This window comes from Anas acuta, chromosome 1 (assembly GCF_963932015.1).
Source record: "Anas acuta chromosome 1, bAnaAcu1.1, whole genome shotgun sequence".
NCBI lineage: Eukaryota > Metazoa > Chordata > Aves > Anseriformes > Anatidae > Anas > Anas acuta.
Genome location: NC_088979.1, coordinates 160,300,089 through 160,319,430, shown reverse-complemented (window position 1 = coordinate 160,319,430; position 19,342 = coordinate 160,300,089). Strand labels below are relative to the sequence as shown.

Genomic DNA, 19,342 nt, shown 5'->3' with positions numbered 1-19,342 from the left:
GTTTGCTTTTTAACTAGGGAATGTTTCTCTGGGGTTTTATCAACATCTCTCAGTGAAGTTCTGCTCTCGAGTATGTCCTGTGATGCACTGCAACAACTGAGCAGCACAGCAGAATTCCTTGGAGATTTAGTACAATCAGGGAACCTGGCCAGTAGCAGAGTGAGCTTACAGGTCACCAGGAAAAAAAAATAAAACACCTTCTCCCTCAGATGAAGCCTCTTATGTTGGACAATACTTCTCTTTTTATTTTGTGGAAGTATAAGTATGCTTGGAGAAGGAGGAAGGAGAAAATCAGGTTATTTATGTTACTGACATTTTTAGTGTAAAAAAAAAAAAAAAAAAAGAAATCCTGATCAGCACTGACTCCAAGAGCAATGGAATTGCTTCACCTTTCCCACCTTGAGTGAAGCCTTACTTGGAAACCTTAGTGTCTGCCTTTTCTCCTAAACCACCAGGCTCTCCTAAACCACCACCTCTCCTCCTTTTATGCGATAGTTTGAGACACTATGAATTTCTCTATAGTTCGCAGGTTACTTCTGTGTTGTTAAAGAATTAGTTTTTACACCAAAGCCTGACACTATTACAATGATACCACTGAAAAGTCAGTTTTGAACTCTCTGCAGCCTAAAGGACAACTCACCACTGTCCCACTTTTGCCAGCCGCTGTTTGTGTAATAGAGGCTGAAGGCCTTCATTGCCATTCTCAGTTCTAGCATAGAGGGTCTTCCACTTGCCTTTTAAAATGTGACATTCCACAGTGGGCTGTAGTGATACACATGTAACCACATTTGGGATTTTCTGAAGGAGCAAACCCATCATGCTGAGCAGTGATGAATTACCAATAATGTTTTTTCAAACACTTCAAGCACAATTGAGGCACTTTTTTTCCATATACACAAAGCAAGTTGGTACAGCAGGACACTTTGGGTTTCTATTTGCTTGTTTTCTAGTTTAACAACAGAATACACTGAATGAGTATATATTCTCACTTGCTCTGTGTAGGAAGTTTTTACAAGACTCAGGTCACACATCTCACGTTTCTTTCCAAATGCACCAATATTTAATTCTGAAATAGAAATTACCTGGGGACAGGATAACTATTGCTGTGAGCAGTGCATATTCTTCCTGTGTCATCTTCAGCTCTCCAACACTTTTATAAAAATTAAACATGGGAGTTATGAATTCATCTGAGATACCTGGGAAGAAAAAAATAATAAAAAGTTGCATTATTTCTTTGATTATTTAAATAATCTGGTTTATTGCCACTGAGCAATTCGTTAATATTTGAAACCTTGACTGTTTGTCTTAGTGGGCGAAATTTACTACACAAATCAGGTCTGATGCAATACAATTAGTTACATAGTGCCAGCGTGCCCTTGTTTTCCAGAACAGGGTAGAAACAGGCAAGTGCTGGAAATTCCTTTTCACCTTGTTTCAAAGACTTTCTTTAAAGTAAGCTCATTTTCTCTACAGGTTTGTCCATCTTGCTCCTCAGGACTAGTCTCATGTGTGTTCTTCTTGTTGTCTGCTGATACCCTAGATGTCTTCTGTTTCCAGTATTCACAGACAGTGAAACAGTCCCATGTTCCCTATGTTTGCATTAGCTATATGGAAACCTCTCAGGGTGTATGGCTTAATTCCAGCCCAACTCTACCATACAGCTAACTGCCTTGGGCAGCTGCTTTGGTTGTCTCCATGAAGAGCCTTAATTGCTCCTTTTATGTAGCCTGAAACTTTAGCTAGGGCTAGGATTACCTGTAGTCCGAGATCAACTTGCTTGCAACTATTATTACCTTCCAGCATGAACTAGTGTATTATAACGTACAGAGCCATAAATAATTAAAACCCAGCCTAGTTTAAGCTGGGATCATGTGATTCTCTTGATCCATCAGTGAAACCCACTGGGGTTACTGCACTGGGGCATGCCGACTGGGCTTCCTCTTACGGACTTTGTCATCAGGTCACACTGTTCTGACGTAGCCTTAGATTACAGATGTACTTCACTCTGCCCTGTGGTGTAAAAGAGAAGTAGGTCCTATGACATCCATTTTCTTATTTTATTTTTTATTTTTTTGTAAGTAGTGTGTCAGAGTCACTCAGAGCAGTTACTAGACTGCTGAAAACAGATGCTTGCAGCTCTGATGCAGCAGCACCTATAAGATCTACAGATCCAAACCAATGCTTCTTGGCTGAAAGGACAGAAACCTCCTCTGTTCACACAGAGCTATAGGATAGGACTATAGGATTGCTCATCATTTCACTCTGTTTAGTTTTGAGCTGTTCTTGAATGAGACTTTACAGCTTAGTTTGGAAACTGTGAAATAACGTGGCTTTGAGTATTTTATACAACACGAAGTCCAAGACCAGTAGTCAGAGACTACTGTGAGGTTTGGAGTACCTCCAACAGGGGAAATTCAAAATGAAACTCAGCAGATGCAACCCAAAGACAGGAAATGTAAAGTCACTTGACTTAACTATGAACAAGTCACATTTTGCTGTGACAGTGACAACTAATTTAAATCAGTGGAATGGTTATGTGATCCAGCAGATTGAAAGTATAGTCTTGCAGAGTGTGGCACATTTTGTGGCTGAAAGATGTATTTAAACACGTGACATTAGCACCTAAGTTTTCTTCAGATTTCAAACTACAGATCCAGTTTTTTAAACATGTTCAATGATATTGAGAAGAGTCTAAAGCCATTCAGCAGATCTGTATGACAAGAGTCAGCTCATCCTGTGGTAGTAACACAGTTCAAGCTTCATACAGAGCATCTGATGTGCTGCATAACTTATGTCATTAGTCATCAGAGTTAACTATACAAACTATTTAACAATTTAAAATTTTGAACACTTGTTATTGCTAACTTTTGGGAAACTGCCTGTCTCTATTTGGCAGTTTTTATTGTAGTTCAATATGACACATGTATTTAAAACACACGTGTTTTAAAGTGCATGTGAATCTAGAACCGTGAAAAAAAAAAAAAAGTCTAACTGAGCCCTAAAGCAGAGCAAACAAATTCCTTTCATGCATAGCTCAACAATGTCATGAGAAAAGTCCAAGACAACTGCAGATATTTTTAGAACTCCCCAGGCAAGGTGTCATGCCCCTGGGCACATCATCTTGGCAGCAGGCAGGAAACAGGAGGAAGTGGGCTGTGACTAAGATTCTCCTCATTTGTTTCTCATATTCATCATTAGATTTGTTTTCCTTTTTTTTATTATTATTACCCTTTTTTTTGGGGGGGGGGAGAGGGAGGTTACTTTTCAGCTGGATGAAATTGTTCATTGATTTACTGACCACAGAGCTCCTCAAGTCCTAGGGTCAATATAACAACAGCGGGATGAAAAAGATGTTGGTGAAAAACAAGGTGTGGAATATCTAAATTCTGGTCCCCCTTGCACCCATAAGTATGAAGTAAAACAGTCCTTGCACCATAAAGTTTATAATTTAACATTAAGAAACTAAAGCATGGGAGGGAGGGAGTGTAGATATGAAAGCAAATAAACGTGCATTAGAACAGGTCTCTGCACTACTGCAATCCAAGCAGAGAAATAAATCAAAACAGAAGAGGGAATAAAAACAGATAAATAAGAAAGGGATAAATAAAAAGAGATGTTATAGGAATGCTGCTAAAGTTTACTCCTTTTACTAAAAAACAAAAACAAAAACAACAACACCAGAACTATGAAGTTTTTACATAGATGTATGTCACAAGGCAATTATGAACAAAACCATGCAAAAGAGCAGTTTTAAGGCTAGTCTAATGGATTTTTTTCCTGGTTACTAATTTTGCCTCTATCCTGTCTGTGCTGGCCTTTCCTGCTTATTTCCTTATTCTGGACAAACATTACACAAACTGCTGTTCCATCACAAGAGGGGGCTGTTTTCTAATGTGATTGAAAGCGCTTCAGTTTGGATTTAATAAGCTCCACCAGAAAGCAAAAAAAAAAAAAAAAAAAAAAAAGCAGGAAACAGATGTTTATAGTTCTCGCTTTTTTTTCCCTCTTATCTACTGTGTGAGATGTCACTTCCACTCAGGTTATCAGAAAAAGAATTAAAGGTGATTTGTTGTTTGTAACTAGAAGGGCTGGAGGAGAAATGAATTATATGGCTTTTCAAATGTCAGTGTTACCAATCATACTCCAAAAGTGGAAAAAAAATCAAATAGATAAAGTTATAATGTGTTTCTGGCCTCAGTGAAAACAGAAAAGCTAGCTCTGTTTAACCTTCTTTATTAAGTTCAGATGAGAGCAGTGTACATACTATATCAGACAGGCAGAACTTCCTGTTCTGTGCTAATGACGCCTCCTGCTTAACTTTTTTCAAAAAGGTTTCAGAAATTCGCATCATTTGGCATTAAGGCAGTAAGAACTGGCCCTTCCTTTGGGTTTTGTGGTGCATCATTCTGAATTACACAGATTTCTACCGAACCACCAGCCCAACCCTATCATCTGCTGAAGACACTGCAATTCAATTTAGTTGATTTTGCTACGTTAATGCCTGAGCGGCATAACCCCAGGGTAGTCAACAAGAAATACTACCTTTATTGAATATGGCCTTCAGCATTAGACTAGAGGAGATTCAAATTTGTGAGCATTATTCATTCAACACCCCTTACTTCTTACACAATTTCATTCATCTCTGTAGCCTAGGATGCAGTATTGTTTCACTTTGCCTTGTGTTTTAGAGTTTTGTTCCTATGATCTCCCTATACTGAAAATAAAAGGACTGTTGCTTTCATAAGGTTTGCAGTTTCCAGTCGTAAATAATTACATCTGGTTAACATAGCCCTGGCATATACTATTTTTTTTCCTATGATATCAAGTCATTATTGCCATTTTTTTGAGATCAGTATTCTCTCTTTTATTTGGCTATTCATTAAAGCAGATTAGATTGATCTATTGCAAGAGGAAAGCTTGAGAGTAAGTACTAATTAATAGTAACTAGCACTGTGTGATTAATATGGATGAAGAGATCTTTTTTTCTTGATAAACATGAAGCTGCCAGTGGGTATTAAACCAAGAGTTTATTAGTAGCTGTTTTATGAAAATGAAATATATTAATTACTCTCAAAATTACATCTTATCATTCAGAGTGCTTCATCTACCAGAACTGTTTCCCAGGCTGCACTGTTTTTGTTATAAACTCTGCCTTCTAATCTATTCAGATGTATCAGTGACCCTTCAAACACTGACCAAATTCCCCGTATCGATGCTGAGAGCAGAAAAGGGGAAAGTCTAGCCAGCAGAGAAGGTACATCAGAAGATGGACATCTGAATTGTCCTTTGTCCTCATCCTCTACAGGTGAGAAACTTAAATGAGAGGTTACTGTGTGCCAAAAAGAATTCACAAGTTGGACAGCAAAATCCCTTCTTCTCAAAATCAATTAGTAGGACCACTGTGGAGCCATTATTGCAAGAGCAGAAACCCCAGTAAACCTGCAAGGAGGATGTAAATGGCCACGTCACATCCCATCCTCTGGCAGTGGCCTGCGTGCCTGCTGTCAGGAGAGAGGTGCAGCCTGGCACACAGCAGCAGCATCTGCACTGCCCTGAGCTAGTCTTCATAGGTCGAGGCTATTTACCTAAGTACGTTTTTGGCCTGGAGAGGCACACTTATGCAGCAGAAAAGAGATTGGGTCTTCCGACATCTGTTCTTATTTTCATGTACATAAATTAACTCTGTAAGTATGATTTATACATTCGTGTAAACTGTGTAATTCATGGCACTGGTTAAGTCAGCATGGTAGATCATGCAGGACTGTATATGAACAGAAAAGCTCTTTCCTATACTCTGATTAAAAGTGGCCCTAATTTCTAAATGTTCTTGGCAGGGTGCCGCTTTGGGATCGAGTCACAGGATGGCAAATGTCTCCTTCTGTGTGGATGCACACAACCACTGGGAGGGCTAGACAGCCTTCATGTGCAGGTATGTTTGGAAACAAGGAGCAAGATACAGGCCAGGTTACTTTCTCACACATTATCTGCACTCAGCAGTGGCGATCATTTCATTTAGTTTCTCTGCACAACCGGCAGCAGCACAGTGGGGTTCTGAAGCACTACGGTTACTCAGTACTAACAATCAAACAATGAAAGCCAAAGGTAGCGGAAGTGATTGGGTATCCATTGTTCCTCTGCCAAATTTTGCCCTAAGTTGCAGGGGCATCTAGTCCAAATCAATGGGAACTTTGTATCCACATTCAAGGGCGAAACGGCCTCTTTCCAATGTTTTGAAATACTGTCTATTTCATTTTTGCCTTGGATTTCATCGTACTTCAGCACCTGTAACCCATCCAGGAAAACAAGAGCATATTTCACAATGACAGGTGTCCTGCTGCCAACTGAAAGTTTGGGTCCAGATTTTTCCATTTCTATGCATACCGGATAGTATCTAATTCCCCAATACTGAAATTAGGAGAAGTGTTCTGAAGAATAAAATGATTAAATAAAAATCTGTGTCTCTTAATGATCACTGAAAGCAGATGTCATTAGAAAAACAAGGTATAAATGCTCTCTGTGAAAACATTCAGCATTTCAGCAGTGTTTTTTAAATTATTTTACTGCTAGACAATGCAGACAATTTGCTTTCAAAATAACAGAAAGAAAATAAGCATTGAATTACCCAGATGTCAACTTTTCACAAAATGAGTGAATCGGTGACAACATGGTGTTTGTGTAAGTGAAGCATCAAGTAAGATGAGTAAGTTGTACAAGCTCTCATTAACATTACATAGAACATCTGTATTTCTCATTAAGTCTCAGTATTAGAGTGAGTAAGAGAGGATTTCAATTTCAGGAGCAGCAAATGAAAGAATTTCCATAATACGTTGTGGAGAGACTATAAGGGCACAAAGGCAGTCACTGAGATGTGCCAGGACTTAGGCAATACGCTCAAGCTAAGAAATAAAAATACACCTCATCAGCATGAGAATAAAAATAAATACTGCTCATGCTGAAAGGTCATCACCATCAGATCTCTGGCTTCTTTATCAGAAAAAAATAAGAATAAAAAGACAGGCATAAATATTAATAGACAAGAGCAGCTTCCAAACTGACATGGTGGCAGGTGACAAAAGTCTGGACAGTTTGTGACTTTTAGGCAAGATCTCTCCCTACACCCTCTATTTCATGGATACAGATATCAAGGACTGACAATAGGACTAACGTGACATTCTGACACCTGTCAGCATCTAAAATATTGGGGATAGGAGTTCTGACTAATGACGAACTATGGCTGATGGCCTGACAGTACTTAGGACCTCACTAGAAGCTATGAATAGCCCTGATGCTTTTTCTTCACTCATTACCTTTATATGGATTGATAAACTCTCATTCAGCTATCACTGTGTTTCCTCTGCTGCTCTCAACTGATTTTGTGGGGTTTTGGTTTGCTGCACTTAGTCTTGTTTCTCAGTCAGGTATATTTTAAAGTGAAGTTCCTATCGCCATATTTAAGTATCATTCTTTTAGACTTTCTTCTTTGTTTGACTTGAGTGTAATCTCTTCTGGCCAGTTTCTCTCTTGGACCACTCTACAGCATGATAAAGGTCAGCTGCAGTGCTTATTGTAAGTAGCACATGTCGTTACTGGTTAAGGCTGAGACAGGCTATAAACGTTTCTACCCTAATATCAAATTTGGTACAGGCTGCTGTTCAAGCCAGCAAAGCCTGCCAAGCAGTCAAAGAGGAATTTTAAACCCACATTTAAGTCTTTTCATGAAAGGGACATTGCCAGTTTGAATGGCTGTGCTCTAGCATGCAGCAATGACAATGAGACAATGTCTGTCCAAAATGAAGGACTCTTGTGAGCTTGGAAATTCTGAGTGACTTCTGGGTCTGTGCTGTAGATCTTATAGTTCACATCATCATCTGTAGCAGCAGTAGCAGCAATAAAGTTAACACAGCTACAACTGCAAAGATTTACAAGCTGCTTTTGTTTACTCTTACAAGCTCATTAAGTGCAGTCAAGGAAAATGCTTTTAAGTAGGTCTGAATTTGCACAGTGTGGAGAAATAGAATACATGGCAAAGAGTATTATATCTTGTATTCTGGATATGGGTGGAAGGAAAAAATGCAGCCAGCAGCAAGTAGCTGGGTAATGCTTTATCCTCCTGCAATATAGGGAGGGAGCAATTCTAGCAGCAGTATGTCTCTTTATGCTCCCAACTTGATCCTGTCTTGAGGAAATATGCTTCAGAAAGCCTTTTTTTTCCATGAGCAGTAACATACATATATGTATATATGCAATGTGTATATATACACACATTAAAAAAGTTACAGTGCTTCATTTCTTGGAAACTATTCAACCCAGGGTCTGATCCAGTACTCATTTTAACTCTGACTGCAGAGCCTGGCCTACAAGCTATCCATATCACTCTCAAAACCACCCATTTCCAGTCCTTCAAACAACAGCCTCTTGTAATAAATCAAAATAAAAGAAATATTAGAAACTACAAAATGTAAACCTATAAATGAGTGTGCTAAGTCAAACTAAAACTAAAACTTTAGCAAGGAAATTATTCTCACATTTTCTGACTCATTTTAATAGTTGCAAATATATAAATATTGGCATCATTTTCCATACATTTCTAGTCTCTTCTTGTCATGGATTTTAAGAGTTTCAGAGCTGAGTTCAAGCCCATTTCCACAACTAGTATTGAGGTTAAATGTTCTCCCATATATTTTCCTTCTGATCATTATAAAGGAAGCCAGAATCAAAGCAGCCTCAGTATAGACAGCCTCTTTGATTATTAATGATAAGTAGATGAGAGGTAGGTAAAGTTTGTTTGTCAACACAGAAAAAAAAAAAAAAAAAAAAAAAAAAAAAAACAACAACAAACAAAACACATTCTGTATTGCATCAGTGGAGAACAAAGACTATGTAATAAAGCAAAATACATCTTTGCCTGCTTTAAGGAACAAATACCAAGCCCAGTTTGGCTTTTCATCATTTTCCAGTCTTACACCTTAAGCAGGACCTTAAGAAACAGAAAATATACTGAGAATATTCCATATTTGTATTTCTTCTATGCACTATGATTCAATTTTACTAAATAGGCCCTAAGAATAAATGTTTTCCTTCTACAGTAACATTCCACAGTATATCTACAGTAACATCCTAAAATCCTTTCTTTCTTTTTTTCTTTCTTTTTTCTTTCTTGTCTGCCTGCCTGCCTTTGCTCTCTTTCCTTGTTTATTTGTTTCCCTCATTCCTTCTCTCTCTCTTTCTTTGTTTCTTACAGTAATTGCATTTGCAAGCAATTATGATAAATAATGATATTTTATGTGAAAAATTTGAAATGGTGGATTTTGTTCATCATTCTTCTATGCTTGTCATTGGAGACTTGCACTGGTTTTATTGGATATAGCATTATTCATAATGCTTGCAGTGTATTTATGAATAAACCTTTACCTTATGATCTTTAGACTCAAGGCTGAAATAGATTTGTTCTAGTTAATATAAAGAACAGCATTTAGATAAACCTGTTTTAATGCTAGTAAACAATTTTACTAACTTTTCAAGGTCAAATACTAACACAGAATTGCAATGGTGTCTTCTGTTTTTTTCCTTGTAAACAAGATACTCACCACTATTACGAATTCTTTCTTCCAGAAGAACAGTATGTCCTGTAGGAAGTTTCCTACTGAAGATCTCAGCTGAACGGAGGAACATGGCTTCCACAGCTGAGCCCTTCAGCAAAGCAATCTGATCTTCATGGTCAAGGGTTTGGAAGCCTGGGGAGACATTATAGATAAGTAAGGCAGTAACAGAAAACTCCCACAGCAACAGAAAAGTGCTTTTTGTCCTGAACTGCTTCCACAGGAGGTGCTACACATTTGTGTAACCTTGATGCTGGTGTTGGCTGGCTTGACAAATGCTGCAGAGACTGAAACCAAGATTCCATAAAATAACACAGGCTCGGTCCCCACTGAAGTTTATGTGAATTAGACTCAGTGGGGACCTTCCCTGTCACTACTGACAACTGATTTTGAAAATCAAGCTCCAGAAGCCAGACAGGGAGCCTTTGTGGAGGCTTTAAGATCCCAGGACTTTGCCTTTTCTGCACCATAAAGCCATTTGGATTGCAGAAACCTGGTAGGTTTTTTGTTGTTGTTGTTGTTTTGTTTTTGTTTTTTCCCTCTTACCAAACCACTATCAAATTTCTAGCTCATAGCTTCGCTCACTCTCAGGTGTGTATGTGCACACATAATCATGAACTTGACCAGTGATTGTGTTCAACCAGAGCAGCACATAGCACATTGAATTCTTTTGTTCCATTAAGGAGCTGTGTCAGCATCTGTCAGCTGACCCTTTCCTTAATTTGTACTCTGTTCATGTCCTGAGAGCTGGTATTCCAGTTAGCATAAAATTAAAGTTACAGCTGCAGTACTGGCCTTTGAAGCAAGCTCATAACACACAAATAAATGGTCAATATCATGGGAATACCAGGAAAATATTTTCCTACAGTTAGGCATCACAGTGCACCTTCCTTGAAAAAAAAAAAGTGCCTGAAGAATTTTTGCAGGGGTGGCTTGGTCTGTGGCTTCAAGGCTGAGTGCAGAGAAAGGAGCTGGAAGCACAGCTCCAAGTGCTGCAGTAGCAGTAGACTGGCTTCAGAGGGTGGGCAAAGGCTTGAAGCTGATGAGAAAACACCTGTAAACACAGCTTCCAGGCAGAGAAGGAGGGCTGGGACTTGTCTCACAAGGAACCTGTACTATGCCCAGCATTCACTCATGAGGTAACATCCACTTGGGGGTTTAATAACAATAACAACAATAACAAAAATAAACAACTCAGGTCTTCAGTATTTGTCCATAACACACCATGCAAGGTCTATAAGTACTGGTGTCTCCAACAAGACAAAGTTCTTGTTTAAGACTCATAATTCAGTGGATGTTATGGCTTAAAGGCTTTTCTAGAAAGGCAGTAAAGCACAAGTCTGGTGGATGTTAATGGTAACTTACAGGCAAACTATCTGGCATTGCACTGATACATGAAAAGTCTCTAGAGACCTAACCTCTTCTCTGAACATTTTGCTTGTCAATAGATAAAAAGTGCCACATCCCAGAGTGACAGAATTTGAATTATTCAAAATGTTCACTGCAGAGCACAAATCTTCTTTTCTTTAGACGGTGTCTGAAGAATACATGTGTCAGAGGAGGTGGTGTTTTCATATAGCATTCAAAATACAATAATCAAATGGCAACTGAAGGTATTTAAGTCTCACAGTAACAAAATTTGCCCCAGCAGACTGGATATACCTGGCAGTTTTTTAGTGAATTCCACAAGAACCTGAACGTGACTGGTAGCCATTTCTGTTAAAATCAGAAAATTCCCTTCAGCACTGAATTCCTCATGTAACTGTTAAAAATCAGACCAAACAAAATCTGTTAATATTCATCATCACTTCACATTTAAAAACATAAATACAAAAATTATTAGAGTGGATCATGTGAGAGATCTATCTAATCCTGCAGTTTGTGCAAAAAAAATGGTCGACAAAAACAGGTATTTTGGAAGGTGATGTAAGAAATAGAAGTAGACAGTGTCCTTTTCCTGAAGCATGTCACATTTTCAATGCTATGTCCAGCAGTCAATGATTTAGGCACTTCTTAAGGTAGAAGTTATATGTGAACCATAATGTTTAACCAAAAGCCTTGTTATCCATGAATTTGTCTACTTTAATTGTCTTTATTTTTAACCTCCTCAATCTCCCATGGAAATAAGTTGCACAAGTTAGTTACAGCCCCTGCAAGTGTCTTCCTTTTATTTTTCAAAGTTGAGAACTTAGAAAATAATCTTGTTCATTTGTTTTGCTTGTTGGTTTTTGTTTGTTTCTTTTTAAGAAACAACATGACAGTTTTGTGAAAAGAAAACAGTAAAAACCTTATTTAACCCCCCTCCTTTTTTTTTTCTCTTCTGCCTATTTCCCAGCATTTTTCCATCTTAGCATGAAAAATTAAATTTTTAAATGGAAACCAGAAATTCTAGAAGGTATAAGGAAAAGGAAAGAAAATTGAATTGAACAAAAACCTGGAAGATGTTGGGAGTTTGGGTCCACTAAACTGAAAGACTTTCAAGCTCCCAGTCTGGTAGCTTTAAAGGAAGCTTGGAAGTCTAACTCAAATCACTGCCTATACTGATAAAGGAAAAACAAAGTTCCAATCAGCAAAAGTTACATTTGAGTATAAAAGTGTATTTTCAAAGAGTAGAAAGCTTTTTCTTAGCATTTAAAGTTAGTAAACGAAGATGTGGTCTAACAAATAACTAAATGGCAGAGTTTATGTCCCCTTGCAGCATGTTTAAACTGTAAACTTATACCCATACTCTACCTAATCCTCAGCTTTTTCATTCACATCTCAATAATCAATCAATCAATGTACTTACTAGCTTTTTTGACACCTCCTGAGGTATTTGTTGTTTACTGTATGAATCCATGATGTAATCAAGAAGGTTCTGCTGTTCTGGGGTAAATTCTACTTTCTCCTATACTGGCAAAAAAAAAAAGCCCATCATGAAATGCAGTTAAATAGAAATGATCTACCACCTTGTGCATTAGGCAAAGATATACACATATTTGTTACACTTCAAGTTAAAGCAGATAAGATTTGCTTGCCACCACAAGACTTCAGATTTCTACAGAAGTCCACAGGGAAGCCTTTAAGGCTTTTAAATAGCATGAATTTATGTGGTTTATTCTTAGAAATTAGGAAATAATTATCAAATAACTCAGTATGCTCAAACTTCACTATCACTCCTCACTATATATGACATACACCTGAGATATATCACAGAAAAAAATATTTTATGGATGCTGTACAGAGTTTTGACTAAAAATATCAAAACTACTTCTATATGCAAGGTATCTCCTTGACATGGGTGAGAGATGGATTTTTAATTTATGCAGATAGCTCCATAGAATTTATGAGTACTTGTTCACTGTAAAAGCCACATTTATCTCAAACATTGCCACTACTATTACAAGAATTTTATTACCCTATACATTTTAGTTGTAGATGTCACTTGTTTCATGTCATGTCCTTCATTATCTTCACTGATCGTTTGATCTGGGGGCTGTTTCACATTTTTCCGTAGCCTTTTTGACTTGCATTGTATTTCTGTTAACAGACCTAGAACACACAATACAATAGGTATTTTTTGCATTTATATATGCTTTAGGCACTGACTAACTACATAAACATGCCCATGAATGCCCTTTACACTAACAAATCTACTTACCTGTACAGAATATTTCCTGAACATGTCATTATCTTTGGATGTGAACCTAATGAGTTATACAACTATACAATAATGAGTAGTCGAGCCCAATAGGAGCCCATCTACAGAGCAAATCAGTTGGTGCTAGTGACTCAGCATTCACACAGTGTGAATGTCAGGGGGCTTGTTTTTGGACCAGCTGTAATATGGTGTTACAGACAGAGTGTGATGGGAGTGTGATGGAGTATGTTTCTGGTTTTGTTTCATCTAGAATGAAGCCCTTCCTTGTGATCTAAGACCAGAACCAATGCACAGTAAACAGAGACGATTAGAAGACTGTCATTAAAAGTATGCTTGTGATCTGATCCAAAAGAGTAGTTGAGGTGCTGCTGTTCTTACACAAAGGGCAGTGGATATTTTCAATAATCTATAAGCATTACTATGGCTATAGTGCAGATTCTTTGCAAAGTCCTCCTAGAAGAGGACTCACAGGCTTTAGCCATTGGAGTGTCATTATATGGATAGACCAACAGCTGAAAATTTTGGCTCATAAGTAACTCAGACTGGCAAATGTACCTGAAAAAATGTATTAATTTAAAATGTTAATGTTTAATGTTTAAAGTGTCTTGATATTTTGCATCCCTTTGTCTTAGAGGACTGAATAAAGCCATGGTTTTACTCTAAAGTTTAATTTGCCGTACTGAAAAGATATTTGCATTTATGTATTATTTTTTTTGTTCTAGAATACATTTCAGTCCCTTGAACCAAGGAGCATCCTTATGTGGATGTCATAAAAACTAGCAATTTGCCTGTGCTAACAAAGGAAAGGGACAATACGTACCCTAAACAACCTGTGGAAGACAGCCAGAAAGCACAAATGAAAGAGTAAACAGCAAAGTATTCATCTAAAAATAAACCTATCAGCACAGGACTTTTTTTTTTTTTTAAAAAAAAAAGAGCTTCTTTCAAGTATCCTTCCCATTCTTCACCTCTGAAAATGCAGAGCAGGAAAAGAGGCTCATTCAGTGAGTATATGATGGTAGAGGAAGATACCATGAAAACAGTGAATTTCGTTGTGAATGTTTTTAATTTCCTGTTTAAGCACTATATAAAATAACCTACCTGAACTGCTGAGAAAAAAGGAAATTTACATGATTCATATAAGACCTTCAAATAATACCTTGAAAGGGAGGAATAGGAATGGTGGAGATAATTGGTATTGAGCCATGTAATTTGTGCTGCTGCCCAGCATCATAGATTTCGTTTTCTAAATGATATTATTTGATGGATACTTCGGTGGTGTTAATGGGCTTGTACCATTTTCCACCAACTTAGGATACAGCCTACTATCCTTCCTAGGAAAAATGTAATTTACTTTTGCCTTAAGCAGTAAGAGTAGATTTTGTTATTCTTCCTGCTACTGAGTTAAACATTGACATCTTATTCTGACTCCACTTAAGTTAACTGGAAAACTCATGTGAGAAACAGGACTTTACTTTTTACCTCAGACCTAGCTGGATTTCCACGAGTATTAAATGGTTATCAAGTTCCAGGAAGAGTGGCGTAACCTGTGTCTTCCCTAGGTAGACATTTTGCACAAGAAACTTGCAGTTTATAGCAAAACCACAGCAAGCAACCAAACCTGATGGTTAGTAATTTTGATCTTTTGTGTATAAAGGGCAGGAGTAGGATTATTGAGTAGACATACCATAAATGTTTATAAGACTTTACCTCCTTGTTCAGAGGAAAAAAAGAATCCACAGTGCTTGTAATTACGATCCTACAAAATGAGTAAGTGAAACAAAGTTCAAGGTAGCCTTTTATTTCCTAGTCACTTTTTTTTCAAATAAATGCTCTATACTGCTAGACGCTTTGTGTTTTACTGTCCTGGATTGCCTTGAACTAAAAGCAATTATACAACACACTCCTACTTAAAAGCCATTGAATAGTACTTTGCAGAACATCCTCATTGCAGTACATTAGAGCACACTTATGTTTAAGTCATGAGCGACACAAGATACCCAGAGTTTCCATTGCAGAGAGAGAGTCAAATAGCAGTGGCACTCATTGGCTTTTATTTCATGTGTGCCAATTTGTGAAAATGATCAGCCAGTTTAAAAGTTTCATGTGTGCCTACTCAGTATTATTTACGCTGACCTATTTTTTTCAGTGATCACTTGGTTTTTGTCATAGTAAGTCACTGAGACTATTTTTGAACCCTCCAAATATTGGAACAATGGATCTGGGATCAGCATCATGGGGTACTCATTCTCCTCTGACACTGAGGGACCCACTGCATGCTGTCATCACAGTGGTGGTGTGTGTTCATATATTTACATACTGCGCGAGAATATGTCATATCTCAGGATCTTTGTAGCCTGTTCAATTTGCAGAATGAAAGATTAATTACATTATGCTGGCAGTGTGTTCCAAATATTGATGGAGCTTATTGTTTCTTACAAAACCAACAGTTAATATAGCATCTTCTGATCAGATTGAGGGATAGAAGTATATTAAAAATTCCAAGTAGATTAATTTCCTGTATGAACCCAAATTGGTTTCACACATACGTGTATGCTGAAGTGATTGGAGATGTCAAGAAAAATAAATTGTAGCCCTGTTCATGAAAGGCAGAGCAGATGTTTACAGACCATTTTCAGGAGCCAGCCTGAAAAAAACATTTTACTCTAAATGTTTTAAACATTTTTAAAGTTGCACTCCAATATCCCTGTTGTTCAAAGTTGCTCAGTGAAGTTTATAAGCTATCAGCCTGAATATTTACTTTAATATGAAACATTATTAAAGTCCATCGGCCTCATTTCTGGACCCAGTTCTACCTATGTTTCTATATTCAAGGCAGGAAAATACATAGCACCACACAAAAAGCTAATGAGACTATAAAAAAGGGCTAGCCTTCAGAAGGCTTTGCGTGATTGCTGGGTGAGGTCTGGGAACATACACTTGGCAAGCCCACAGAAACTTCCTGTTAATGGCAGTCTTCCTCTTTTCTGAAAAAAAACAATGTTGTTTGAATACCAGCATTTGGACTAGCAAGAACTTGACAGGGAGAGGCCCAGAAAGAGTAGTGAAGCAAATGTGTTTGCCTATTTCAATAGGATTTGATGCACAGTTTCAGCATTATCTTTAACGCACCTTCTACTGGCTAGACTGCATCTTTTATAGATTTAATATTAAGACCATATTGATTAAACAAATACAGTATTTGATGTGTTCTCTGCACACTCTGGCTATATGATGCAAATACCTGTATACATACATTCAGCCAACATGCCCATTTGCTTGCATTTCCTTAGACGGCACTCCTGGCATTTTCTCCTCATATACATGTCCATCTCGCAGTTGCCTCCATTTTTACACTTGTATACAGCATTTTTTGTGATGCTTCTTCTGAAGAACCCTGCACAATACAACAGTGACATAGATAAAAGAAAACACTCAAAACAGTAGAGTAATAAATCGATGAGCACCTCCATCTGGGTTTTCTGAATGACAAAAGTTCTGCTGCGCTGCTAGTTTCTTCAGTGCCTAGGTGACTACATTTTTGCTGTTTGCTTTGAGAATAGTATCAAAGTTGTATAATTTAACAGGTGAGTGTGATAGATTGCATGTCCATACATTAGGAATTAGCACCAAGTAATGCCCTGGAACTGTCGGCCTTGAGAAAATTCAGACTTAAATCTGAAACCTGCCTGGAGCATATTGAGCACCAGCACTACAGCTGTAGTGGTGATGCCATACAAATAGTTGGTGAAAAAAAATCTGAGCCTGTTAAGTCCCTTGAGGTACAGAATGCACAGGAAGAGAGCTGTGTAACTATCTATGCTTCCCTCAGCCCCTGTAAATATTTGGACCAAGTACTGGTCTGCTTGCCTACCCCCAGGCTTAGTGTACATGTGGCCTCCTACTCTGTGTACAAGATACTCCAGCATCTTTCACTAAATATTTTCCACCTGATGAGCTAAGCAGTCACATAATTTCAACTACACAAGCAGCTGAACTGGTATCATTACTGGATTCACTGCAAAGTTGCACAGTGGTAACTGCAAACCACAACTGATCCCAGAAGTCTACAGGACCTTGACTCTGTCTGTAGAAATCTACTATTTGGCTGCTGCCTAGCACATCTCGGAGAGAAGAACCATGGGCAAAATGTGCAATGCTCCAGATACGAAATTTAATACAATAAAAGTCATCACAAAACAGAGTCATTGCTGCCAATCATGACTTGAATGTTTCCTGAATTTTTAGTGGGATTCACTGTGCCATCACAATCTTTTATGCTATCCTTCATGTGGCAGAAACTATTTAGCTTCAGCTGCAGATGGAATTAACTCTCTCTGGCACAGGTGGGAAGAAGCTCTGTTCTCACAGAATCACAGAATCTCTAGGTTGGAAGAGACCTCAAGATCATCGAGTCCAACCGCTAACCTAACACTAACAGTACCCACTAAACCATATCCCTAAGTTCTACATCTAAACGTCCTCCTTCTCACCTGAGGGCAGGCTTTTGAGATAGACTCCTGGGAGCTTTTGCTGGCACATCACTTATTTATAGTGCAATTCAAAGTAGAACTCTGCGTAAATTTACATTAACCTAAACTATTCACAAAACTTTTGCTTTCTCCTTGCCACTGGCTGGCACAATAAAAACACAATTGTTTTCCAACCTGGTACTTTCATGCAGTAGGAGAGGCACCAGATAACAACAGTCCCCCACACTCAGATGTGAATCTGAATTTTTGTCCATTGAAGGACTTTTTTGCTTGTTTTCAGAATGTGTTGACCTGGGAAAACATCCTGTTGAATCTGGGTGAGATAACGTGGTAGAAGACATGATGATTTTGCCATTGTCAGATGACAATTTCCCAACTTTGGCCCAAGTTATTATAGTTGTATTATCTCTTTCAAGCACCAGTGTGTGGCTACCACTAAAACAATTCCACTATCTGGTCACAAAAAAAATCTGGCATTTCTCTGAATCTGCTTTATTTCCTGCTTGAAATCTCTTTCATACTGTTTTATTGGCTTATTTTCAGATAAATATACTTGACTGGCACCAGTCTCCTTTGAAATGCAGATTGCTTAGAACCTTCTGCAGCCCTAGGCATTATTTTTATTCATCATTCACGTGGTGTTTAATACATTACCATTTACTGCTCGGGCAAGAGAGATAAAGGCCTGGATTTAAGCTGTAGGTTCTCAGTGTCAGTTAAAGGCAATTATTTGTTAAATTAAATCCTGTAATTTGTGACAAATATTAATTGGTAGTAAATATTAAAAACCTCTACTCAAATATTTTTGACATTCTTAGTGCAATTTATCACTCACCCTCTCCGCAAGGTGTGTTTTTGCTTTTTCATAGGGGGACAAAGAAAAAGAGCTTTAGTAAATGAATGTTTTAAAAACACAAAAGAATGTGAAAGAATGCAAAAAATAGGGATGCAACATGATAGGAGCCAATAGGATTCATGTGGTCAAATATTTGCTCTTTAAAACAAGGTTTTTGGAAAAGTGAAATGAGAAATGAAATATATATTTTTTTTCATTAAAAAAAAAAAAGTAGTTTTAACCCTACTCTCACTTCAGTTTTATCATGAAGTGACTCTTAAACCACGGTCTTCATGAACAGACTTCATAATTGATTTTTAAATTAGCTTTCAGGTATGAGTAAAAAAATGTAATAAATGTTCTTTATTAAAAATTACAAAATAACTTAAACTGCTTGAAATATTTTATGTGTGACCATCTATACCAGGGGAAGTTTAAAAAAAAATAAAATTGGAGATGAATCAGAAATGGCATCTGTTAGGATAATGAAGGGGCAGCCCCAAAAGGTGAAGGTTTTTCTGGCACCATCTAACTTTTATCTGATCTTACCAAATTACAAAAACCATTTGGCTGGAAATGTTGATTTTGCTTTGTTCTCTTAGCTAGTCATGAATATGATTAATTATGCCTAGAGTTGCTCCAATATTACTGATGCTGATTTTCTTATGGAAATTATGAACATTGAAGGAAGACAGCTGTTAAAAATGTAGATGAAAGCTTTGTAAATATCTCAGTTTGCCATCCTGGTGTCTAACTGTTTTGGGGATCTCAATTT

At 37.6% G+C, this 19,342-nt stretch overlaps 1 protein-coding gene across 4 annotated transcripts in view; it reads right to left on the bottom strand.

Annotated features, from left to right (window-relative positions):
- The window catches only part of NR1H4 (nuclear receptor subfamily 1 group H member 4), a 41,363-nt gene that overhangs the window by 1,276 nt on the left and 20,745 nt on the right, over window positions 1-19,342 (bottom strand). For 3 of the 4 annotated variants that reach the window (XM_068668867.1, XM_068668866.1, XM_068668869.1), the window contains 6 exons: window positions 16,484-16,636; window positions 12,997-13,130; window positions 12,388-12,486; window positions 11,262-11,361; window positions 9,588-9,734; window positions 1,083-1,196 (listed from right to left, as the gene is read on the bottom strand). In XM_068668867.1, coding sequence (XP_068524968.1) covers window positions 1,083-1,196; window positions 9,588-9,734; window positions 11,262-11,361; window positions 12,388-12,486; window positions 12,997-13,130; window positions 16,484-16,636 — 747 coding nt within the window. The remainder of the gene's footprint in view (window positions 1-1,082; window positions 1,197-9,587; window positions 9,735-11,261; window positions 11,362-12,387; window positions 12,487-12,996; window positions 13,131-16,483; window positions 16,637-19,342) is intronic. The other variant, XM_068668868.1, reaches the window with a different exon arrangement.